General features: G+C 34.6%; 1 protein-coding gene across 3 annotated transcripts in view; it reads right to left on the reverse strand.

The window, feature by feature from the left end:
* Positions 1-4,905: 4,905 nt before the first annotated feature.
* mRNA-cap (mRNA capping enzyme) overlaps positions 4,906-27,919 on the reverse strand; it is a 75,038-nt gene continuing 52,024 nt past the window's right edge. For 2 of the 3 annotated variants that reach the window (XM_069842104.1, XM_069842103.1), the window contains exons 12-14: positions 26,893-26,993; positions 7,526-7,716; positions 4,906-5,411 (exon numbers count right to left, since the gene is read on the reverse strand). In XM_069842104.1, coding sequence (XP_069698205.1) covers positions 5,287-5,411; positions 7,526-7,716; positions 26,893-26,993 — 417 coding nt within the window. In that variant the 3' untranslated portion in view covers positions 4,906-5,286. Of the gene's footprint in view, positions 5,412-7,525; positions 7,717-26,800; positions 26,994-27,919 lie in introns of those variants that run through there. The other variant, XR_011335323.1, reaches the window with a different exon arrangement.

The following is a 27,919-nucleotide window of genomic DNA, read 5'->3' on the forward strand; positions in this document are numbered from 1 at the left end:
AGTTCTACTGTACTCCTTTTATGTTTAGGAAAAAAAAAAATTACTCTAAAAATATTCGTTCTATGTGACAAGACGTTATTGGAGCAAATATGAAATATGATACAGTATACTTACTATCATCAGATGAACAACAAATTTGTGAATCTATTGGTGTATCTCATATGTGGCACATAATATTAAATCCAAATTTTCAGGAAAATCTTTCAATTTGTTATTGTAATGACAGCTAGGAAATTCGTATCGTAATTCTGATGTTGAATGAACTTGCACTGTAACACAACCGAATGCATAGTAGCACAGCAGCACGAGATGTCAACAGACCAGCAAAACAAGCAAGTATTGATGGCGGTAAATAAACTTGTCTTTCAACCAACATTTAACTAAGAATAATACGGGGAAAAATAAACGTGTTACACACTCCTGTTTGCATAATTATTTAATAACAGATGAGTTTACCTCTTTGGAATCATGCATAATATTAACATTACGTAAATAATACATTAATAAAGAATACTTCACTTTATTCAAAACCTAAACTATTGATATAAATTAACAATATTCTTCACACTATTCACGACTGTACATAGCTACACAGAATGATACTATGCGTTGTTTATGTGAACTGCTTATCGTCTGTAGTGAGCGGGAGCTGGGAGAGGCGCAGGTGACATCTATATTCCTCAATGTACTCAACTGAAATCTACTGTTTTGGTACGAACTTCCTACCTATGATACAAACAGTTGAATAATAAAAACAATTAGAATTATGGGCTCTGTTTCCAGACATTGTTGTGTAAAAAATTGAATTAAGAGAAAAAAGATAAGAGCAAGAAATGTGCTTTGTTTCACTGGTCAACAGCCAAAATGTAATTAAGTTTAAATTAGTTACTTCTTATTAATTTTAGTTATTAAGCATCGAACATGATTTCCATTCTATTTGATTGATTCTCCTATTAAAAAAAAAAAAACAGGGCAAGCTGCTTTGCTCAATTTTCGTAATTGTGATAGGCTACATAGTTTAGAAACAGCCTATACTAATGTGCACGTGGGTTTAATTGCATCTTACACATCCATTATTTTAGTAATTCGAGCTGGTCTCTATTCGTCAAACATGTGTTTTGTGCAGTGCGCAGTTTAGTGTTTCACATTGTTTTAGAATATAGTGTTCAGAAGAGTTTACAGCAAAAATGCCATTGTCCTTAAATCAGAGAACTGTAGCATTACAATACCTAAATATCGCGTAACTTATACTTCTTATATCTTTGGAGAAGTGACTTTTAAATGACAAAAACGAAGATTACACAGTAACTGGAATTAGTGAAAAGCATACAAAGGGCTATTGATATCCTTCACCGTGCCCATAGTGTGATGGGAAAGGAATCACGAAGGAAATTCTGTAGTACCTGCCCAGATGAAGGAGAATTATAGCACGTGTGGCTAAGAGATAGAAGATTGTTGTTGTTGATGGTCAGACCGCAGAACTTCATACAGTTGCACGTTTTTATTGATTTGGTATATTGAAATAGTACATTATGCAACGAGCCTATAATGGTAGTAATTAAGACGCGAGTATGTTTATGAAACGAGCGCAAGTGAGGCAAGTTTCATACGACTTTTTATGCTCGACCATATTTCTAACTTGAAATTATTCATAAGTATTCATGTTATTCTTATCTGACTGGGGAGCAGAACTGACCTTGTGCAATATCTCGTAAATTGTGAGATGTGCGCAGACGCGAAAGTATTGATTTTTTCCTAGAAACAAATGTCATTGACCTTGATATAATCTAGAGAGTAAAATAAACATTAATCTTGATATAACCTTGAAATTGATTTAGACATTGAAAAACGAGATGACAAATTGAATTTATTTGAATATTATTTACAATTAACGCTAATTATTATAGTAACAGAACATAACCTTCTGCGACAGTATTGGATTTCCAGCCTCCGTGACATTTCGCTAGTTGTCTTTCGATTGCATATCCGAGAATAATCGATACTTGCACTTTCATATTGCTACAATCGTGGTTTCTGATTGGTGGAACACCTGAACTTCAATGAACAGGTGTACTTTAATGAGGTCCATTAAAGGGCTGCTACCAGGTGTATAATTACTACATTTCGGCATGGTCGAGCATAAAAGTAAAAGTGGATCTTTTCCGATCATTATTTTTACATTCAAATGAAGCCAACTTTATTTTGTATAAAAGCATATTTCCACTATTTTCCCTTTTAAATGCATATATATTTTTATTTTGCATAATGTTACCTTGTTTTGCCCGATTTATTATCTAATTCCAAAATTTCTCTCTGATAAAAATAAAAATAATTTCCATGAAATATGAAAATTATGTCAGAAATAAAATTATTTAATTACTATTTGAGGGCATGAAATTGCTGTGATGACAGTTTATACTTGTCCCTAATGTATAAGTTGGGTCATTTTCCATTCAACATGAGGCTAGCTGCTGTTTTGTGTATATACTAGCCATGTAAGTGTAATTTTTCAGAAGCCAGGGCGAAAATACGCGTCACTTAGATGCCATTCAGACTTATACCACATTTTACTCTCATTTCATAGAACCAAAAATTAATGTATTTAGACACCTGCGACAATAAAGTCATGCATTGTTGTGCTGATGGAACTGCGGCGAAGACAATGCTGCTAGTGCACTCTGATTTCATGGAAACAGAACTGAATGTATTTAAATACCTGTGAGAGTGAAATCTCGTGCAGGGCAAATTTTCATTTCAACAAGTTTTACTGCACAATCAAGCAAGTCCACACCTGTGGAGTAACGTTAGCGTGTCTGACCACGAAACCAGGTGGCCCGTGTTCGATTCCCAGTCGGAGCAAGTTACCTGGTTGAGGTTTTTCCGGGATTTTCTTTCAACCTGATATGAGCAAATGCTGGGTAACTTTCAGTGCTGGACCCCAGACTCATTTCACCGGCATTATCACCTTCACCTCATTCAGATACTAAATAACCTAAGATGTTGATAATGTGTCGTAAAATAACCTACTAAAAACAAAACAATCAAGTGAAGAATAGTACAGGATCACTGTGCTTACAAGTTTAACTGCCGACATGCCAAAAGAAAAAAGTAGCAGAAAAGATTTATTGGAGAAATGAGTTTCTGAAGACAAATTTTTTCTACTAATGGGAAAATCGTCTTCTGTGCAATATGGCTTCTTGACAGATATTATTTTAAATTATGTTCATTTATACCGTATTATTAAACCTCTAAAATGAATTTTTTTCTGCATATATTTCAGGGTATTTAGTGCATAAAGTTCCGTGGTCTATTGATGATGATGATGATGATGATGATGATGATGATGATGATGATGATGATGATAGTAGTCTCCCTTTTCACCAAAGAACAGCATGGTAGAGTACATGTCCACCAACTCTTTACTGTATATATAAAACACTTACCTAATTACCAGACTGAACCAAAAGTATTACTGGTTATTGGAATAAGATGTAGGTATGAGCTATTCCATCTCAAATCGACCGAAATATAGAGAAAATTGACCTTACAATTTCTAAACACAATAAAACTTTTTTTGTACGTAGAGAACTGTGATACAATGCTTTGTGCAAAGTATGACGCATCAGAACTTCATAGTGTTTAAATTAAAAATATTTAAATTTATCGTATTTTCATAAAATTTGCAACTTTAAACTGTTGTAGCTCCGAAACCCTTTCACCCAATGATCAAAATCATGGTTCATTTTTATGCTGAGAAATTAAAGTTTATATTGATATATAAACAGATGTTCTTACTTTTTATGGACATGGAGAAATTTAGATTTTTCTTCATTAAGACGCCTTTGGCTAGGAAAAAATATTTTAAAAATATATAGTTAGATTCCGCAAACGGAAAATGTTAAAAAAAAACTATTCTAAAAAATAATTCATAATTAAAACCATTCAAATAAATATATAACATTAAAAATAAAACCAAAACAATAAATTCAGACTCTGATTAATTCTATCACGACATTATATTTTATGGAATAAATTATTAACAAATTTACATACAGAAAGTACAAATAAATACATATTTTTTACTGATGGTATGTTGATAAGAAAGTATTCCAAATATCAAATAAAGAAAATAAATAGTACGCACGTGAACTAACCAGTTGACTGTGAGACGGGAGGTAGCCAAGACAAGCAAGGCCAGGAGACAAACATGTGATGTGTCGTCTAGCAGTCATGGCTGTGCTAGCTTTATCACAGGTTTTCATAAACACAGGAGTAAAATGACGCCCAACGCTCGCTTATTTCAGCTCTTGGCCAGTGCGTGCGGTACTGTGCCGTTCAAGTCAAGGCGTGTGAAAATAATTTATTTAATACCCTCGAAACTTATTGCCGTACCACTAACCAAACAATGCCGAATCCCTCTTAATAATGCAAGGTTTTTTCTCAATATTTTTTTACATTTTTACAAATGGCCAAAAAGCCTAAAAGCAAGTAAAATCAGATTATCTGTCTCTCTATGTGTACAATAAAAATTAGGATTACTTCTTAACATAACCTACCAAATGTTAGCTTGAAAATGAGCTCTCGTTCAATGTTCTGCAGTAAATGGTTCCAGAGTTCTGAGTGCTGAAAGAGGTTTGTTTTTATAAAATACGCTAAATTTGTCGCTCAATAATACGAAAACCGTTTGACTTTCGATAGTATATTTTTGAAAATGCACTCCTCTCAGCACCTTGTATAAGTGGGGAAAAAATTAGAGTATAAAAAAAATTCGAGGTTTTTTACTGATCGATTTCATATGGAATAGCCAGTATGTAAAAAAATAACCATTACTAAAATGATAGTGTAAAATCTCAATAATTTTGTAATTAAAATAAACAGTATTATTTTCTAAAACAACACAAAATGTATTCATAAAACCATTATTTTATTTTATAATTTGTCATTCCAAATATTTGAAACAGTATGTTCATCAGAGTTTTATTTCTTTCTCCAAAACCCAATGAGAATATTTTAAATTGATGAATGAACGTCTTGTGTGGGATATACTTGATCTAACTACAATGTATGATGGCAATACAAAGGGAGTATTTTGTAGTATGTCCGTTTTTGTATTCACTTTTGTTTTCATTTGTCTTCTAGTTCACAGTTCTACTGTTTATTTCACACTGATTCATTCGGTAGGCAGTATTATACATTCTGAAACATCACACTTCGCAGACCATGGTCCACTTGTGTACTTAATACCTTCAGAGTCACGTCCACTCTTGAGTGTTTCAGATCTTGCATTCATCTTCGTGGAACCTTACCAGGTGGCGGCATTAATTCTTGGTCATTTTGAGACCACCTATGATGCTCTATGAAATCCATCAGTTTTTCTTTTGTAACAGGGTCACGGATACTGCTGCACACAGCTGCAGCAGAAACAGATCATGTAGATACAGACCTGGCATCTAGGGTTACTAGATTATTTTCATGAAATGTTGGACACAGCAGTTCAAAATGTAGGACATTATGTGAAAATGTAGGATAAAGGTAAGCGTTCACTACATCGTATCGACGCATCAGACGAATCACACGGATCGGAAAAAGACTATCTTTGCTGTAATTGTTATATAAACACGTTCACTACATCGTATCGGATGCATCGCCTCTCGGCAAATCCGTCCACGTTTCTCGGATGGGCAACTTTTCCGATGCGTGCGATCATGGCCTTCTTTAATAAATCAATTTCAATTGGTCAACTGTTACTATTATGTTGTGCCATGTTCAGTGTCGCGCCAAAATGGCAGACGGAAAACTTATTTCGCTGGTAGAAAATTGCGAAGAATTATATAATTTGAGGCGTTCCCATTACAGTAATCAAGTCATTTCTTGCAAATATATTATGTAACCAATATTTCTTTCGTTTCTTCCTCTTCAATTAAGACGCATGAAGCAATTACAAATTCTTATTCGCTAACAGACGTAATTAATAGACCTAACCTCAACTCCTCTGCTTTCAGTAATGTCAATATCGTACGACGTCATGTTTTAAACAGCTGATAGGGGAATCCGATGAGGTGAAGCCGTTACAGTGAACGCACTGCACTTAAAATATCCATTGCATGTGATTCGTACGAGGAGTGCGATACGATGTAGTGAATGCTTACCTTAACTGAACATTGAACATCAGAATATAAAATACACCCAAAAATATGTATTATGTAATTATACATTCTAAATTTTCTTAAATTATTCAAACACACAAAGAACAACTATCAATGAACTTCACCAATTATACTTCTGGAAAACGTATTATGTGTCTTTCATGTGTTAAATGTTATATTACCTTGTTAACATGTTTCGGCCTGCTATTGGCCAACTTCAGAACTGCTTGTTGTTGGTCTTGGCGCCTTTTGTTTTGTTTCCTGTGGGGGTGTGTTTGTGTAGTGTAATGTGGAGTCAAAGAGTGTGTGTGTGTTCTGAAATTGAGTTGTGTGTTGAGAATTTCATTTGGACAATACGAAATATACAGATACACAAAAACACATCCAAATGAAATTCTCTTTGACTCCACATTACACTACACAAACACACCCCCACAGGAAACAAAACAAAAGGCGCCAAGACCAGCAACAACCAGTTCTGAAGATGGCCAATAGCAGGCCAAAACATGTTAACAAGGTAATATAAAATTTAACACGTGAAATACACATAATACGTTTTCCAAAGTGATATAGTGTTAAAAGTTGTGTAATCAAGATGTATAATTATACTTCTCTGAAGAACTAAGTTTACACAAAAGATCAGACTTCTTTGAAATATAATAATAAACTCTACATAAATGAAGTTTTCAGAATTTTACTTCACTGAAACAATACGTTTGACTATGTCAATTGATAATCTATTCAGGCTGGTCTACAATAAATCGGGAACGAGAACCAGAACCAGAACGGGAAGCAGAGAATGTGAAAGTGAAGATTTTTTATTCACAAGAACGAAAACTTTGCATATTGATATGTTTGCAATTGGAAGTAGGTTAATAATCCGAGTAATGACATTTCTTGGAATTGAATACTTCTGTTTCGTCCACATGCACCTGACTTTGCCCATTAGTTGTTTATGAAACTGTCAAAGCTCAGCTTTCTGTGACTCTAGTTCACTTTCACAAATTCTGCGTGATTGCTGGTTACTAAGAAGTCAATGTATTTAGTATTGTATACAGATTTAAAGTAAAAAATTGTGAAAAGATGACGGACAGAAAAACAGTGTTTTAAAAGAAGTACGAAAAATCGTTCAGTTACAGTGGAAGCACAAGTAGTCTCCAATATCATCTTACACATGTTCATCCTTTCCAAAGTGGATCTACATCTACTAACACGACTAATTCCAGCTCATCTTCTCAATAAACACTGGAACTTCTAACAGTGATGCTTGTATTCTGTGTTAAAGAAACTGAATAATAATGAGCATGTACAATACAAATCTTTGCAGAATATCTGTCCACAATAATAATTATCATCACAATTACAATTAAGAACAGTACCTGAAGCTGTGTTAAAGCTGTTAGGAAAAGACTTGTCGGTTCTTTCCCTCATGAAGACCCACTGATTGTCCTGGAACTTGCATTCCACTATCTTGTTGTTAAGCTCTTTTAGTGCCTTAGTCATCTTCATCTGGGCAAAGGGACGATCCATTCCTCCCACATATAAGTGCCCAACTTTGCTTTTCAAAATACTGAAATTCGAGGAACTATATTAATCACATTAATTCTTTTACTATAAGTATTTTACTTTCTTACATTCAGTGTTATCAAAATAATGTGTACAATTATTTCAAAATGTATACTCCAGTAAGAAAAATTATAATTCTTTCTATCAATAATATCAGAAAACTGTATATTTCAAACCGTCATATATAAAGTTCAGCATTTCATATTCTCTTTAACAGCCATGAACAAAATGAATCTACATCTACATTCTATCTTTATATTTATTGGGTTATTTTACAACGCTGTATCAACGTCTCAGGTTATTTAGCGTCTGAATGATATGGTGATAATGCCGGTGAAATGAGTCCGGGGTCCAACACCGAAAGTTACCCAGCATTTACTCTTATTGGGTTGAGGGAAAACCCAGGGGAAAAACCTCAACCAGGTAACTTGCCCTGATCGGGATTCGAACCCAGCCCACCTGGTTTCGCAGCCAGACGCGCTGACTGTTACTCCACAGGTGTGGACTCTATCTTTATATATCTATATAACAATAAAATATGAAATACACTCTGTTTTTTAATTATTTAATGAGTGGCATGATTAAATAGAGCCTTTTTATAATTATGAAAATTAATAACAATAGTGAAATGTAAGAAAAAAAAATTATGGTTTATTTAACGACGCTCACAACTGCCAAGGTTATTTCAGTCATTTCTACTGACATGAGCCTGTCGCATTTAAGATTTAAGCACACTTAAATGCCATCGACCTGAACCGGAATTGAACTCGCAACCTCGAGCACAGAAAGCCAGCACTATATAGACTATGCTGACGAAATGTAAGAATGATCATTGTATGAAATAAGAAGTGTTTCGAATTATAAATTAATTTCCAATACCGGGTGTATGTATCTCTTTTCCTTAGTCATCGGGTTGTATGCAACATTGGATTTTATGGGATAATAATGGAATTCAAGTGTCTTTAGTATAGGCTGTGATTCCATACAAGCATGAATAGTAATAATTTTTATTTTTATTTTAGTTGGTTATTTAACGACGCTGTATCAACTACTAGGTTATTTAGCGTCAATGAGATTGGTGACAGCGAGATGATGTTTGGCGAGATGAAGCCGAGGATTCGTCATAGATTACCTTGCATTTACATTACAGTTGGGGAAAACCTCGGAAAAAACCCAACCAGGTAATCAGCCCAAGTGGGGATCGAACCCGCGCCCAAATGCACCAGGCAAGTGCCTTAAAAGACTGAGCCACGCCGGTGGCTAATAGTAATAAACTTCATGAGACAACGCATATATCTCGTTATCATGAGAGTAAAGCATTAGTTTTACAAAATATCATAAGACATTATTAGTTCAAAAAATGTCGTCTTGTTTTATTTCTTAGAGGATTGTTTATTTTTTCTTATTTTAGATCGCAAATATCTTAAAAGAGAGGAAGAGAGCGTAAATCAACTAAAAAAAAAGGGAAATAATGACGTTACTCTGTGCCCCACTCTTCTTCCCCTCTCCCCCCCCAAAAAAAAGATCGCGAATTACCTGCAGAGTGAATTAACTGCACGCAAATTATCGGGAGTTGATTGTATTTGAATTTATGACTAGATACTTTTGTATTGTATTTTATTATTACTTGTCTGTGGTTTGTTTGTAAATTGCTTTATGGATATTATATGAAAGGTAATTGTTTTAATTTCCTTTTTACAGTATTTGAAAAACAATTCCTTCTACAACAATCTTTACTCGAATAACAGGAATTAATCTTGCTGTTGTTCGCATTATTATTATTTTAATTTGATTCTAGGTATTATTCTTAGCAGGTAACTTCTACTGAAAACAAATGAAGCACAGAAAATGTGTCGTCTTTTATAGGGATTTAGTTGGGCCAGTACTCATTGGTACTCAGTACCAGTAGTTATACAATTGTCTGAATAGAGTACCAGAAGTTCTAAAACACGCAAATCTATGGCAGTATGCATCGGCTCTTACAAGAACAAAGCTGTACCACTTCGGATAAAATTATATAAATTTACTGAATAGAAAGTAATTTCATATACCTAATGACGGGGAGACAATAATATTGAAGAAAATTTGTTTTTGCTGCACGCTACAAACAAATACAAAGAAAAATGTGTTTCAATTATGAGTTAGTTTGAAAAGCATCAATGCAGGACAGTTGTATAGAAGTCCACTGCAAATTTAGAATCAAGATTATTAAGTACTCAGTCATCTCACAGAGAAATGACAGAAGATGCAAAATAGTAGTAACTATAATGGTCTTTTCTGTCACTTAACTGTGTTAAATCTATCCGAATGGCCTGAGAACCTAGATTTAATGTATGGAGAACAAAGTATAGTGCACCTTTTGTAATTAAACAGATAACAGGAAAAGTATCAGAGCTTTCAGGGAGTCCATATAATCCATGGCCCATGAAGGGCCTAGACTGACCAGCTGGCTGCTGGCCTCACACCTACATGTCGAAGCAGTGGTGGACGATCATCCAACCAGAATGGAGGTATTGTGTGGTTAGCACGATGATCCCCTCAGCCGTTATAGGTGGCATTTACAACCGGATTTCGCTACTTATCGTAGCTCCCCAAGTTCATCACGATGCTGGGTGGGCACTGGTCCCATACACCAGCCGAAATTCAATGAGAAAATTTCTTCCCCCATGAGGACTCGAACCAGCGCGCCTTCCGTAATGCAAGTCCTACGCAGGATGCCTTAGACCGCAACGCCACGGCGTGGGATTTCAGGGAGTCCAAAGAATATAGAAATTATGACAGAAAGCCATATGATCTGTAGCCACCTCTTTGTGCTTTGGACATTATTGCTATATCAACAGCTGAGTGTAAACAGTCATTTAGCTCCATGAATGAGATTATAACCCTAATAAGAAATGCTGGGATGCTTACCTGATGATTGAACTTGGGCATGGATTTGATCCCTGCTTGGGCTGATTACCTGGTTGGGTTTTTTCCGAGGTTTTCTCCAACCGTAAGACAAATATCAGGTAATCTATGGTGAATCCTGACCTCATCTCACGATCACCAAGCCTACTGACGCTAAATAATCTAGTAGTTGATACAATGTCGTTAAATAACCAAGTGAAAAATAAGAAATGCTCTTTTGGTGGAATATATAGCTGATATGATGTTCACAATTTAACTGGACCTCCTCTTTCTGAATTCGACCCAGTGCCATAATATGTGAAATCCTATAGTCGCGAAGCTGTTATTCCCGGCGTGACTCCTCCTCTTTGCTTACGTCTTAGGAAGTGAAGGCTCTATAAAGTCTAGGTAGGTAGTATCATTCGCCATTTTTGTTTTCTTCGTTGCCGAGCTACCATACGAGGAATCTATTTGCCACACCGTTAAACATTATCATGTCGTAGCTCCTATGATAATAAATCAAACGCACTGTAATTCAGCAAATAATTGAGCGGCAAATAACGTCTTCGTGTGCTTTCTGTGAACGCCAACAAAAGAGCCAAAATGGCAGGCGATTATATTAAGTATTTATCGAGCCTTAAGAAATGAATAACGTCTTCCTTAGCAAATCACAAGACGCACACGTTTAAATGTAGCCGACCTGCAACGCGATTGGCTGCCGGAAATTAGAGCGACGGGACAATAATTGTCAACTGGGAAGCGATCAGCAGAAGAACTCTCCTGTCGTAAAAGAAAAATGACTGCAAAACAACATCCCTTAAAGCTAGTCTGGAAAATTTTAAAGGGTTAGGTAAGTACTGGTAGTTCTAATTTCCCAACTAAAGCTCTGATCTTGTATAGCAATTACCTCACATCAGAGGGAAGGTAAAGATTGCATTTACGGCACTGTCTGTGAATGTGATCTGAACAAATTTCTGCACATTTGAAGGATAAAACTAAAATTCTTTGAATTACTTATTATCATAATTAGAGACCGGAATCTTATGTAATTACATATTGCATTCCTTTACTTGTAGACTACTGAAAATGACAAATGTCGGCGATTTGTGGTTCTGATATGGTTATAGATGAGTTTCATTTTACATATTTTTACATATTCTTAGTAATATTACATATTTTACATATTATGCAAAGAATGTAACATTTTTATACATATCTAGGCAATTGAGTTTAGAATATTTTTTATTAAATTCTTCTTATTTTTCAGAGTAAATTATTGATTTTTTTTTTTTTTTTCATATATATTTGGACATATGTCTTAATGTTCCTGTCCCATTACTCCGATTCGATTGGAGGGCTGCTTTTTGTTCTCACTATAGTATAATACACGATGCTGGTAAAGAGGGAGGGCCCGGAAACTGACGTCATTATGTGTTGTTCACAACTATAGAAAATACTTTAATTTCTAAAGCTGGCTTAAGACAATAGTTCTTTTATAAATAAAAAAAAACAAACATAAAACTAGGGATTCCATCTCTTTGTCTGTAAAATATAGTAGTTTGGAGTGCCTCAACTCTATACATTTGCTCTAATGCTTTCTCAGAATCTGGGATGGTCAGGTGCGCCGGTCATTTAACTTCGTTACAAATTGAAAGTAGGCTATTAGCGAGGGGTTTGGGTCGGGTGTCAGGTAAATCAAAATACCATTTTGTGTGTCAAAGAAAAATATTTTTCAGGAAATCTTAAGGCACAAGAAAAAAAAAGCATAAACTGTGGCAGAGACAAGTTGTATTTGCAAACTATACAATGAGGTGGAAATGGCAAGTCACTTTCCAGGCTATATCCTCCAACTTCCACTGACCAGTTAAATTGTGACATTTTTGTGAATTTAATGCATTAATAAATAGTGGCTTTAAATTACATATTTTATTAATACTACATATTTAATTACACATTTCACCGATATTTACTACATTTTTATGTACATATTTCGCATTTTCATATTACATAAAAATCCGGGGCCTAATCATAATACACTGCTCTCCTAAATTGACTGACCGTATTGGGATTTAAATCAATGACTTTCCCGAAACATGATATGAAATGGTTCAAATAAAACAATTTTTACCTCTAAAAGGACACAAAAACGAGCAAAATTGTATTAAACTTTTTTGTCTGAAATATCTCAAAGAATAATCCCCTGAAATTAATGACATTACTTACGGTTCATTCTGTATACTCAGCAAGATTTGAGTTGTTCACATGGACAAGGGACAGATAGAGAGACAGACATGGACAGACAGATAGCCGTGAAGAAGATATGAAGTGCTTTCCACATATACACAGTGTTTCTTTTAGTCTGGTACAGACTTCTAGAGTTGGTAGAGGGGATAGAAAGAATCCATGTCTAGTAACGATCTTGTTAAGAGATATAAACCGTAGCAATTGTCACTACAATGGTAAGTTTCAAACAATCTCACTTCCATATATTCTGGAATAAGATCTCTATTAATTTAAATAAATGTACTTAAAACTCAGTTTTCGTCACGTTATTGGTTAATTCATTTAATAAACATACATACAATATATATATATATATATATATATATATATATATATATATATATATATATATACATACATACATACATACATACATACATATACATATAACACAGTTGTATGAACACTTTACAAATGATGATAATTAAGATTGGTAAAATTCAGACATGTTTCGGAGGGTGCCCCTCCATTCTCAGTGACATTACCACGACTGCAAAAGGAAAATAAATATATATAAGATTCGTGGATGGTTATGTTTAAAAATAAAGTACAAAAAATATACGATGTCTGAATAGTAATATTTAATTCTTATAAGGCTAGAATAAGTTAAGAGATTAATGACCAATGTGTGTCCTATACAAAGATATGTTGTTGTTTTCTAATGCCAGGCGTTTGACAATAAAGTCATTTGACCTCTTGCACTCCAATATTTTTCAAAGATATTATCATGACCAGCCACTGAAGCACAGATTTTGAGGTGTTCCGAATCCATTTCTTGGTTTGAGTTGCACAATGGGCAGTTAGGGGACTGATATATTCCAATTCTATGCAGGTGTTTGGCCAAACAATCATGGCCTGTTGCCAATCTAAATGCAGCTACAGACGATTTTTGTTGTAAATCGGGAATTAACTGTGGATTTTGATGCAGAGAGTTCCATTTTTTCCCTTGGGATTGAGTTATAAAATTTTGTTTGTTGAAGTCTAAGTATGTAGATTTAATAAATCTCTTCACAGAGTAATACGTAGATTTAGTAACAGGTCTGTAAGTAGCAGTGCTGCCCTTCTTTGCTAAATTATCCGCATTCTCGTTTCCCAGGATTCCACAATGGGATGGTATCCATTGGAATACAATTCTTTTATTGAGTGATATTAATTGAGAGAGCATTTTAGTTATTTCTGCTGTTTGAGATGAAGGTGTGTGTTTAGAGACGATTGATAGAATAGCTGCTTTGGAGTCTGACAATATAACTGCATTCCTAAATTTATTGATGTGGCATAGAAGGTTCCTGAGACTTTCACTTATTGCAACGATTTCTCCATCAAAACTTGTTGTTCCATATCCAAGAGATCTATAAAGTGAGAAGAGACAGCACGTAACACCTGCACCGGCACCTTGTTCTCTGGAGATCAAGGATCCGTAAGTGTATAAATGAAGCCAGTTTTGTGGAGGGTACCTAATATTAATTGTCTCTAAAGACAATTGTTTCAGTATTTCAGTGTTTACTTCTGATTTCAGTATTTCTTCTGTTAAATTTAGATTATATTCTATATTTAATAGAGTTAAAGGGTTTGGTTTAATTTGTAAGTTTTCTTTTAAATTCGGGATATTGATTTTCTGGTTTAATTCTTGAACAATGGATATGAAACTTTTTTGACTTTTCAATCTACAGAGAGGACTGTATGAATGGTCATTAATCTCTTAACTTTTTCTAGCCTTATAAGAATTAAATATTATTATTCAGACATCGTATATTTTTTGTACTTTATTTTTAAACATAACCATCCACGAATCTTATACATATTTATTTTCCTTTTACAGTCATGGTAATGTCACTGAGGATGGAGGGGCGCCCTCCGAAACATGTCTGAATTTTACCAATCTTAATTATCATCATTTGTAAAGTGTTCATACAACTGTGTTATATATATATATATATATATATATATATATATATATATATATATATATATTGTATGTTTATTATCTAACCCATGAACACTGTTTAATTCACCTTACATGTGTGAGTTAATTCATTTATTTTAAATAGCATTCACAAGGGTAACTCAAATGAAACCCATCCAAGATGATGTTATTCATGAGTGGATAATGCAACAATTCTGCATCAATTTGCAGGTTCTCTTCAACTCGACAAGTTATTGTTCGATATAAGTATCACAGTATCAGTAGCTGTATTTTTGTGAGGCAAGGCACACCAAATACAGTTGAATCCCTCCTAATCGGCACCAAATGGATCAGGCTAATTTCGGATATGAGATTTCGCCCGATAATTGAATAAATATTTTTAAAAAATTACCTGTTCGTATTTTATGATGCCAACTGTTGAAACTGCAGCCATGTGAAGCTTATTTCTCAATCACTTGATCGTAACTAAATAAACACAAAAACTGTGTGGATTTTCTTTATTAAAACACATCACACAACACAAATCATACACTAATTTTAGATTCAAATATTCACTGAACATGGAAATTTGTACGAACTTCCTAATGAGGCAACAGTGATGGCCCAGGCTGTGGCAGATTTAAAGATGTTTTCTTTTTTTTGGCCTAGCCAAAAGTGCCTTTGTTTTGGTATTGCTGGTTACGAGGGATTTTACTGTACTATCTATTTATCAACATATCATTGCTGCGCCTCCAAAATTCGTTAGATGTGTTTTGAAAAAGATTTTGCAGGAGAAAGGAAAAAGCATTCTTACTTTCAATTCCCTTGATTTTTAAAGCTACTTTCGGTATAATTTCAATGATTACAAGAAAAATGATTAAATTATATTTTAAAATTGAAGAGTCCACTGCAAGAATGATGGATGTCATTTGCAATACATTTTGCAGGAGAAGCAATTGAAAGTTTGAAATGCTTAGCGCTCAAAGCTTAACTGTGATTTTCCGATCATTACTGGACAATGACTATCAGTGTTAATGCCATATAACTCAGTATGTACATTCTATATGTCTTCAGCTATGCACTGACAGTCTTGGTTCATTTTCGACATTTTCTTGCAGTGGACTCTTCAATTACTTTCATGTTTAAATGGGAAATATTTAATTTTATATCGACTGTTGTGACTTGTAAAATGATATGAAATAGACTGAATTAAAAAAATCGGTTTATCTCTCGGTCTTTTGGATGGTTTGTCCAGTACAGCAGTCCTTGAAAGGTGGCAACCCTACACGCAACGGAAGGTACAGAACATCCACCCAACAGTTTGAATATATTCCTCTGTTACTTCCATATCTTTTGTCCACTGAACGTGCATTAAAATAATGACATTTTACTTCAGGCACTGAAATGAAACAAACTATGTGTATGATATTTTTTCAATCAGAAGTCACAGGAATTTCATAAAAAAAAAATCCAGTGCTTACTTCACAATGAGACGCTCATGTCAATGCAGACAGTGCTCTCTTTTGAATGATTACAGATTGTTCTCTGAAAACATTAGGAGGTAGGGTTTCATTTGAATCATTCTACTATTGGGTGTTCATTTCAAAGTGTGTCATGACGTCACTGTTGTGAGTCAGCGATTTGAAGCGAGTTTCAACTTTTATGTCAGAGAAGTTGCATATTAATCAAGGCGTTCAATCTGAACTTGAAAACGTGTACAGTATGTAACTTGAACGTCGTAGCAACAGATGGCGGTCTGTACAGTCTGTGTGCTACCATAACCTCTTTCGAACTGTGTTTTGCGCGGGCAAGTCGTATGCAGGGTATTTGTTATCATCTGTTGCATACCGCAACATTCCACAACACACATCAAATGCTCCGTGTCCATGTTGACCGTCCAAGTTAATGTCAACAAATACGTAAGTAATCGTCTTAACCCTCTCGCCATATCCTGACAGTAAGAAAAAAAACTCACCTCAGTACGTGTTTCCAAACAGTTCACATTCCTGCCACTACCGGCGTTACCACACGTATCGGTACGTACTTCCAGAGTCCGTGGGTATCCACGGACTCTGCGGAAGTGTAGGAAGATTGAATTCTCTAGGCTCACCGGCTAGCCACATGACAGCATACAGCGAGCCATGACACACTTTGAACTGAACACGCAGTAGTACCGGTATATAAATCGAACCGTAAGTAATGTCATTAATTTCAGGGGGTTATTCTTTGAGATAATTCAAACAAAAAGTTTAATACAGTTTTACTCGGTTTTGCTTCCATTTCGATATAAAAATTGTTTCATACATTAAACATTTCATACTGTGTTTTGGGAAAGCCATTGATTTAATTCCCAATATGCTCAGTCAATTTAAGAGAGCAGTGTATTATGATTTGAAAGGATTTTAGTTTTGTCCTTTAAATATGCAGAAATTTGATCCGAACAAAGGTAACATTTTAAAATTCCTTTGCAGAACGAAAAGTGACATTTGTTTGGATCAAATTTCTGCATATTTAAAGGACAGAATTAAAATTCTTTCAATCATTTATTATCATAATACACTGCTCTCTTAAATTGACTGAACATATTTGGAATTAAATCAATAGCTTTCCCAAAACATGCTATGAAATGTTTCATATAAAACAATTTTTTTTCTCGAAAAGGAAGCAAAAACGAGCAAAATTATTGTATTAAATTTTTTTGTTTGAAATATCTCAATATCACCCTGAAATTAATGACATTACTTACAGTTCAACCTGAATACATTTATATCGCATAATAGTTTCCCATCAAATAAATACAGATGAATGCATTATCTTCTAGAGTAGGTGCTCAAAATGACAACTTCCAGTTTGGTTAGGGCACTGCACGGTTGCAATATGGACTGTCACTTTCTGTGTAAGATTCCTGAGGTTGCTTGAGTGACATCACAAACGAAGATCTTTGCCCGAAATTCCTCTCAAAGGAGGAATGCCTGACTATGTGGCATTGTAATGACAATTGCAGCATATTAAGCTGAACATGGATTCCCAATTTTACATTAGTTTTTAACCCATCTAGCAATCCTTGAAGTTTGTTTGCCAATGTATATTTTATGCAAAGATGCACACAAGAAATTAGTAGGTCAAATGCATACAGTTTTCCGCTTTATATGATTTTTCGCATTTACAAAATATAAATCAGTAACTGGATCACAAATGTTACGAAAACTCTGAGGAGTTATATGTGGTAAAACAATTAAAACATTGATCTCAGCAAAAGAATAAGACACTCGTAAAAAATAATAGGTAAAATAGTCACAGACAAACAGGTTCAGTTAATAACATGGTTATACTTAAGATAATGGTTAAATATATTAATAAGAAGGGGATGATAATAAAATTTATATGTGACCTGAAGTGTTGTTTAGCACAAATGACAAAACAGAGATGACTAAATTTTGTAAGAATGGCAAATTATTAACTTAGTTTTTATTACAGTCTTTTGAGAAGATTAATTTTAATCTTGTAAATATTGAATTTTAAAGAATATAGGTACTCATATTTCATAGACTCTTAATACTTCACAGTTAACAGAGTACATACAGGGTTTCATATGTTACGTGGAAAACAATGTAAAATCATAAGATTTCACAAGGTGAAATTAAAAAATATAATTGAAAATTACAATTTTCTTTCAAGTAATCATTAAAAATATGTAACAATAAAAGATAACTTAACATGAAACAAAATGTTTAGAAATAAACAATTATTAAAAGAAGCAAGATGCCCAAGAAAGAATTCTGGGAGAACTACAGTGTATGAGTAGTGACAATACAATCCATGGTGCTGAAACGAATTTTCACAAATTTAAGAATAACAGGAATGAAAATAAAGAAGACCTAACAGCAGCTCTCTCAACTTCTCTATGAAAGATTCTTTCTTTATAAGCATTGTTCAGGTTTTCTCAATTTGCTTTATATTTTTAGAGTGTTTATGATTTATTAACATAATACTTGTTAAAAGATTTTGCAACAATTCTGTTATTTGTTAAAATTTTATTGTTGTAAAGAATTGGTGTTTTCGAAGACATTCTATCATTCTTTATACTATTCAAGAACTGGTGAACCTTTAGGCCTATCATTCTGTTCTGTAATTTACATTTTCTATGAGGTTATTAACAATTTTTTTGGACATATTTATTTCTTTCGCTAATTTAGCTACTTTTTTCCTCCAATCTTCAACATCACTTCCAATTTTTGTACTTTCTTACCTCTATTTGTATTTCGTTTTTCTTTTTAATGCTTGTAAATTCTCTGACCAGAATGATTCGTAATTCCTCACTTTTCCTCTAGGAATACACTTTTTGCTGTATCTAGTATTATTTTACACATGGATTTGTTTACTTTGTCTGTACTGTCTGATTCATCTATAATCATTTTTGGCAGCTGATTTTCCAGAACTGTAGTATATTTCTCCCAGTTGACCTTTCTAAAATTCAATTTATAACCTTGACTTTTCTTTTTTGATTTCTTTGAATAGATCCCTGTCTGAATAGTACTAATAATAAATAGCTCTGTGTTCAGATTCAGAGTCTTCTAGTATCTTCTTACTAACATTTTGAAATATGTCCACAGTCACCAACAGCAGATTGGGATTCATACTTGACCCATATGATGTATAAAGGTGGGAGAATATCTTCATACAAGTTCTAAAATCGTGGTGTTCAAGAGGTCCTCTATTTTTCAATCATATTCACTGGACTTGCTGTATCCCCATCTTTTAGAATGAGATTGAAATCTCCCATAATAACAATTTTTGTTCCATTTTTAATTAATCAAGGTTGGCTGGTTGGGTGGTTGCTTATGCTTGGCGTTCTGGAGTTCTTCCATTTGCCTTCTTGCTTCCCAGTATCATAATGACAGATCTATAGTTGTTAAATTTTTATGCTCGACCATGCCAAAATGTAGTAATTATACACCTGGCAGAAGCCCTTCAATGCACCTCATTAAAGTACACCTATTCATTATAGTTCAGTTGTACAGCCAATGAGAAATCACCATTGTACCATTATAAAACCGCAAGTATTGATTATTATTATTAATGCAATCAAAAGACAATTAGAGAAACATCACGGAGGCTGGAAATCCAATACTGTTGCAGAAGATTATGTTCTGTTACTATAATAATTAGCGTTAATTGTAAATAATATTCAAATAAATTCAATTTATCATCTCGTTTTTCAATTCTAAATCAATTTCCAGGTTATATCAATATTAATGTTCATGTTATTCTCTAGATTATATCAAGGTCAATGACATTCGTCCCTAGGAAAAAATCAATACTTTTGCATCTGCGCACATCTCACAATTTAGGTCAGTTCCGCTCTTCACTTAGATAACCATAACATGAATACTTAAGCATAAAAAGTCGTATGAAACTTGCCTATAATGGTAATTAAGACGCTCGTATGAAAATTATGAAACTCACTTGCGTTCGTTTCATAAACAAACATACTCACGTCTTAATTACTACCATTATAGGGTCGTTGCATAATGTACTATTACAGTTCTTGAGGTGTATCATATCCATTATAATATTATCTTCTTTACAAAGTAAACAATTCGAAGTAGGGAAAAAAAAAATCAATCAAGGTTTGGGATATTGTTTGATGGATTGCAGACTGTAGACTTTGCTTGTTGTGTGCCAGATTTCAATTTTGATTATTTGTATTTTATCAGTATCCCCATTTTTTTTATAATACGGAAAATCGATGTGAGTGTGCTTTCAGTCCCTATCAGAACTCCACTACTAATTTGTCTAACTTTGGGAAGAAGATGCAATGTATAACCTTTGAAGTTAAAATATTTTAAATGGTCTTCTATCAGCAGGGCCAGGTTTTTTTGTTATTAACAATAAACGCAAAATGTAACAGACAGATGCAACAAGAAGTATATGCACGATTTATCACAGAATGTGACTGATTTATGACTGTAATTTTGTCGCATTTTTTTCGCGAAAATCTTCATTTTTACGATAAAAACGAAAAAAATTACATTTTTGTTAAAATTTATCTTTAAGAAATATATTCGTTTTGAAGATGTTAACCGCAAAGGAATGAGAAATAATTTTGAAAGTATATTTACCTGAAAGTCTATTACTCTCTTTTATGAGCTCCAGGACCATTGATGACTGGGTTTTCCTGATCCTTTGGAACATTTCGTTTATTTAGAAATACATTCGTTTTTAAGTTATTATTAATTGCAAGAGTAATGGAAATCATGACTGCATGAACTTCTATTATTCTCTTGGTTTCCCTCTTCGCCTCCACGATCATTGTCACCATTGGTTTTCCAGTCTCCTAATCTGCAGGCGACTGTCCAGCTCAACAATGTTAACACAATTCAGATGAGGTGGGGTAAAGCAAAAATGTTGTTGTTGTTGTTTTCTAATGCCAGGCGTTTGACAATAAAGTCATTTGACCTCTTGCACTCCAATATTTTTCAAAGATATTATCATGACCAGCCACTGAAGCACAGATTTTGAGGTGTTCCGAATCCATTTCTTGGTTTGAGTTGCACAATGGGCAGTTAGGAGACTGATATATTCAGATTCTATGCAGGTGTTTGGCCAAACAATCATGGCCTGTTGCCAATCTAAATGCAGCTACAGACGATTTTCGTGGTAAATCGGAAATTAACTGTGGATTTTGATGCAGAGAGTTCCATTTTTTCCCTTGGGATTGAGTTATCAAATTTTGTTTGTTGAAGTCTAAATATGTAGATTTAATAAATCTCTTCACAGAGTAATACGTAAAGCAAAAATAAATGTAGAATTAAATAACATTTCCAAGAAAACACTAAGGGGGTGTATTTCTACATTTTTGAGAAGTTGAGAACTACTTCAGGTAGCCCTACTTGGTAGGAAATATCAGTAGTTTCCGTTTTTCTGACCGAGATGGGGAGAAATCGTGAAGTTAGTGTCACTTCTCGGGCTAACAAATTCAAGAAACATGGTTTCGTGCCAAATAGTACTAATATATTACTGTGTAAACACTGTAATACAAGAGTTGAGTGGGAAGGTGTAATTCATGTGAAAAACATATTCAAAGTAAAGGGCATTTAAATTGTATTCAGCTAACAAGTGCACAGGATTATGCTCTGAAAAGATAGTGCAATATTGAAGAAAGTCTTCAAACACAAAAAAAAGTGAAAGAAGAAAAATACGAGTTCGTAATGGACACAACGAAAATGTTTCTAAAGGTAAACGTCATTTTATAATTTGTATACTATCCTATGTAATAAAGGCCAGTTTAAAATTAATTCAAAGGAAATGTAGGATGGAAATAATAAAAAAAAAAGATTAATTATTATTTTAGGCAAAATCCCCTTATAGATAGTGAACAATTCTTTTCACAATACAATCTTGTAGTGTCAGATATGAGAAGAAGATTCCAGGCTGGTAGGTCCACAGACATAATGTCCACTTTTTATGAAGTCCATTAGAAATTGTGTCCATAAAAATTCATATCCATAATGCACTGTAAATAAGTCCACTACTAAATGTACATCTTACAGAATGTCCACGGCCTTGAATGTCCATTATGTTAAATACAGGGGCGATTTCTCAGGGCATGCTATGCTTGCTGCGCAAGCCCAATATTTTCGTAGAATGTGTATTTCTCAAAATGGCGTTATGTACATTAAAATTTATTTTGATTTTTGGAATACTGTATAGGCGTAATACCATCCGCAGGTTGCACACCGCAAGTATCGCAATGCTTGCTCGTTTCTTGGAGGTACAGGGAAGACGTAGAAATAGCGAGAATATGATGCGCACGCAAGTGCCTTCCTCCTTGGTCCGTTCTAGGCGCACATGCTTCTGTTATGTGTTGTTTGAAGCTCTGGTCCGAGAGCTACACCAACGACTATTTAACGTTACACAGACCAGTAATGACAGCGGGAATGTGCTGTGATTTGCGAGTGCAATGTAATTGTATGAGCGGAATGCCTATGTTAGCTGCTGCATGTATTATTAATTCTTGCAATGAGTTCGGAATTGTGTGTCATTGAAATCTTATTATTAAATCCATTTTCTCGAAGTTCAAGAGAAGACAGACATTATAGAGAATATGTGCGCTCGTTCAGTGCAGCTCAATACAACAATGTGCATTGGTTGGCAGGGTCGAAAAAACTAAATAAACTGATTTGTTGGCCATGTTTGTTATATTATATCAAACTTCTATATCTGATAAGGGAATATGATCCATGACTCATAATGATTTCATAATTATAAAATAAATTATTTATGTGGGTCTGTTTATTTTTATTAATTATGAATTATTATATCCTCCCATCTTCCCCTATGAATAAAAGAGCAAGCCTAACTTTCGTGGCTAGCATTCGCCCCTGGTTAAATATAACTTTAATTTAATTAGCCCTATTAATTGTATGCTGGTATTTTGTATGACAAATCTGTTATGAAAATATCTGATGTAACAGCCGAAAGTGTTGCAGAGCCTGTTCAAGACCTAACTCTGTACATTAAAAGAACTTATGTCAGAGGAATTTCAGCAAGAGGTATTCGAAGAGCTGTTCCACCTCTCTTTCCTCCAGAGGTACAGAATGTACCTTGTGCTCCTCGATGGATTCCAGAGAACAAAGAATTCTGTTGGTGGTTGGCAGAGCAAGTTCCAAAGGGCCCTTGTAACTCACCACACCAATATTTGAAAATTTATTGAGTATTTTCAAAAAGACCAGCATGATAATAAATTAATAATTAATCAGCTTCTTGGAGGAAATGTGGGTATTCGACACTCTATAAAAAAGTATTACTTTAAAAACACTGAGCAAATGGTACGAAAATATGTTACCTATAGAGTTCTACTCTTTCAGGGGCGAGCTAATGTTTTTTTGTATATATTATATTTTATATGTTACCTATAGAGAAAGAGGTGAAACTAACATATCTGAGAGCCATCTCTTACCAGCTGAAGCTCTATCCTGAAGAGGTCGATGACAATGATAATTTTGATAATTAGTTTCTGTAAATTAAACTGACCTACTATTTATACTTTCTCCATTATTGCAAAACAGGCAACATATTTGCAACCAAGACCTCTTCAAGTGATACCTCTATCCAATGCTTTTGCTTCAGTAAAGTCTCATTTTACAAACCTATGGATCAACAATTGGTTCTCTTCTGACAAAGGAAAAATTTTACAGTCTGTACAAAAGAAACCAAATGACCTGGAAATGTACAAAAACTTGTCCAGACATGTTCAAACATTTTTAACAAGAGCCAGAACAGGTCACATTGTCACTCAATTGTACCTACACTGATTTCACATTTCTGATAATCCTACTTGTCTGTGGTGTAATAATCATGATGAAGATCTGGAACACATTCTTCTATACTGTCCATCCATAAGCCACAAAAGAAGTAAATAAAAATCATCAGTATCAGTTGCAGAAGACACAGCCCTGCAGTATATATTGACTACACCCCACCTCTGGCTACTAGCAACAGGCATCTATAATGAACACGGATCAAAATACCCCTCATTTCTCGTGAAAAACAATAACTGAATAGACTACAGTGGACTATAGTGGACTTTATGTTGTCAGCAAACAGCTGGATACATTAAGAAGATTGATTGATACTTTCTCCATATTAAAATTAAATCTGTCTTAATAATAATGAATCTTTATTGAATATCACTTTTCTATTTTCATAGATATAAAAATAAATTTAATGGATTTCAATCATTTCAGCCCTCTGGACATAATTTACGTGACCCAATATGCTCAAGGACTTTGTGAATGTGGTCACATATCCGAATGAACATTATGCCTATGAACAAAAAATATTGGACGTTAAGTACTGTGGACTGAGAAAAGTGACATTTTATCTGTGGATATAAAACCAGTGGACTTAACAGCCGTGAATCGAGAAGAAGTATGAAGGAGAAAAATGTTGTCACTTGTTGTAAGTTGATACTTGATGAATGAAAATAAATGAGAAACAGATTGTTTTGTAAACAACTTTGTTTTATACTTCATTTTTCCTAATATATAACCAAGTAGGGCTGATTTAAAAAAGGTACAATTTATTATTTACTATTTTTAAGCTTTATTTTCCCATAAATGTTGCAAATACAAGGGTGGATCGGAAAGTAACACACAACAATCTTTTTCTGCATTGGTATTGTGGCAGGGATGTTGACATTTCACCGAGATATAGTTTGAAGTTTTCACTACAGACACAATTTGTTTTGCATGTGCAGCTCTAGCGAGAGAAGCGTGAACTACGCAACAAAGATGGCGTGCACGTTACTGTCATCAACTTGTGAAGAACAGCGGTGTTGTGCGATTTTTGTGGTCTAAAGGACATAACCTGAATGAAATTCACAGGAAAATGTGTGGCATGTACGGGAAAGACTGTATGGACCATTGCAACATCTCCAGGTGATGTGCATTCTTCGCAGACGGCCGTGAGAACCTTTATGATTCACCATGTTCCAGGCGGCCGGTAACATCTGCAACCCAGCAGAATGTCACAGGCATTGAACAACTGGCAGATCCAACTGCGAACCTTATCTCAGCAGTTCAACATTTCATACAATGCGGTGAATGATATTGTGTATGACACATTGAAATTTCATAAAGTTAGTGCCCGCTGGGTGCCTAAGAACCTGACAGACGACCACAAGGGCCGGCGAATGATAACATGCTTGGACCACTTAAGGCGTTACGCTGCAGAAGGACACGACTTTCTGAAAGGAAATGTCACTGGTGATGAGTCCTGGGCATACCACTAACTAAGCATGCCTCTATGGAGTGGAAACATGCTGGTTCCCCAGTAAAGAAAAAATTCAAAGTGACCTGATCTGCTAAGAAAGTGCTTGTGACAGTGTTCTGGGATATGCATGGTGTTTTGTTGATGGACTTTGCTAAACACGGGACCACTGTAAATGCTACAGCCTACATTCAAACATTGCGTCGTGCCCTTCCGTGACAAATGCCGTAACATTAATGTTGAAGATGTCGAACTTCATGACAATGCTTGCCCCCATGTTGTGGCTTCTGTTCGTGAGAAAATCAATACATTTGGTTGGGAGGTGCTCCAGCAACCACCATACAGTCCAGACCTTGCACTGTCGGACTTTCATCTGTTTGGTCCCATGAAGAAATTTCTGGCTGGCCATCACTTTGCGACCGATGCAGAAGTGTAATCAACTGTCCGCAGATGGATATACTCCAACCCAGGGCTGGGCATCGGGAGCGGATCCAGACTCTAAACGGGGACGCTTAATATTCATCTGTCACAGAATCAATGCTGTGCGGTGTTCGGCGGGGAAGAAAGGGGATGAAGAGAAATCATATGGCTCCCCGTGAGAGAGTAGAATCCGCTCTTGGTACCCAGCCCTGCTCCAACCGAATGGACTTCTATGAACGGGTATACTGAAACTGGTACATTGTTGGGAGAAATGTGTTGAGAAACTTAACACCTATGTAGAAAAGTAGCTAAAAGATGTGAGTAATTTTGTTTACCTATTAAACTTTTTTTTTAAAATGAATGTGTGTTACTTTCCGATCCACCCTCGTATTATGCCTTGTATAAAATCATTAATTGATTTAGTAACATTATACATAAGTGTATGGCATTAAAAATTATCACGAAATTACACTGCCATATTTTTAACCATAAACACGATATTTTATATATTTTTCACGAAATTAAAAAAAAAAAAAAAAATTGAACACCAAAAAAACCTGGCCCTGAGATTTTCTTGAATTCTACTAACTCCTGCTGAAACTAATATTCAACTATTAAGGAATTAATTAATTCTTTCATGGACATTTGACACTGAAGAACTGTGAAGTTCGGTCTATTTGAGAGTCATAATTAATTATGAATTTAGTAATAAAGAATTTATAATAATTGGCAAGAAAGCACATTAGTTAAGTCTATCTCTGAAATAATCAATGTGTCTAAATAACTAATATTATGAATTATGGCAATAAGAAATATGACTTACAATGTAAGACACTCAATTTGCTGGTAATCAGTAAAGTTTGAAGAATCACAATGATTTTAAAGGGTATTGAGAGAATCTCCATCTCATCTTACCCGTGCCCTTGTTCTGTGACAATCTTCAACTGGAAATCAACAGAGTTATGACTAAGAGGCTTCCATTTCAAAACCTCGGAACAACGACCTGCCACATATGGCTGAAAATGATAAGAAACATTAAATCAGTGATTATTTTTGTTTTATATATGGCTTATAATAATAAAATATTTAATGTTTACATGAACCTAAGTTACAATAAGCTGATTATCATTATAACTTCCTTACTGTGTTAATATTATAAAAATTATCTGGCTGACTAGTTTTGGCGTGGTGTCTGTCATTGTCCAAAGCCTAGTGAGGTCCCGCGCTATCTTCCGGTTTCCAGTTGTGGTGAGGTGTGTTCATGATTGTGTCGAAAAGGATGTGTGTTTTGATATTCAGTCGAGTGTTCAGGATGTGCTGTGGGTGTGTTTTTGTATGTTTGTAAATTTCATATTGTTCTAGAGCAGGGATGAGACGATATTAGCTCCCAATCATGGTAGAAGAGCTCGACCTTGATCATGAGCACATAGCGCATTCACTACATAGCGTCGTAATGTAGACACAGGGATGTACATGCACATGCAGCGAAGAAAGGCAGCAATTATTACAATAACTTGCGTTACTAAATTTCTAGCTATGTAATAGGGCTAATTATTCAGTTGTTTAATATACATGTACATATATAAACAAATCGCAAAGGGAAGGGGTTTTTTAGGAACAAAAAAGAGAAATATGAAAAGTTAATTGTATGTAAACCATTTTCTTGTTAAAAGCAATTATTTATTATGTAAATACTTCACTTCATTGGTTAGGAGAAACTAATAGGGTCTACCTGCTCGACGTGTGTGATCTCTAAGTATTTTTGAGTATTTGTTGAAAAAATAATAATGACAATATTGATTGAAATAGAGCATATTGATTGTGTGATTGTGAAAATGTAGTCCTTAGTCGTGATTATGTAATGAGTTTTCTTAAAGTGATTTGTGAGATGCACGTAACACGAAAAAACAAATTGATTAAATTAAGATATTGAGAGCCATCG

This window comes from Periplaneta americana, chromosome 12 (genome assembly GCF_040183065.1).
Source record: "Periplaneta americana isolate PAMFEO1 chromosome 12, P.americana_PAMFEO1_priV1, whole genome shotgun sequence".
NCBI classification, from domain to species: Eukaryota; Metazoa; Arthropoda; class Insecta; order Blattodea; family Blattidae; genus Periplaneta; species Periplaneta americana.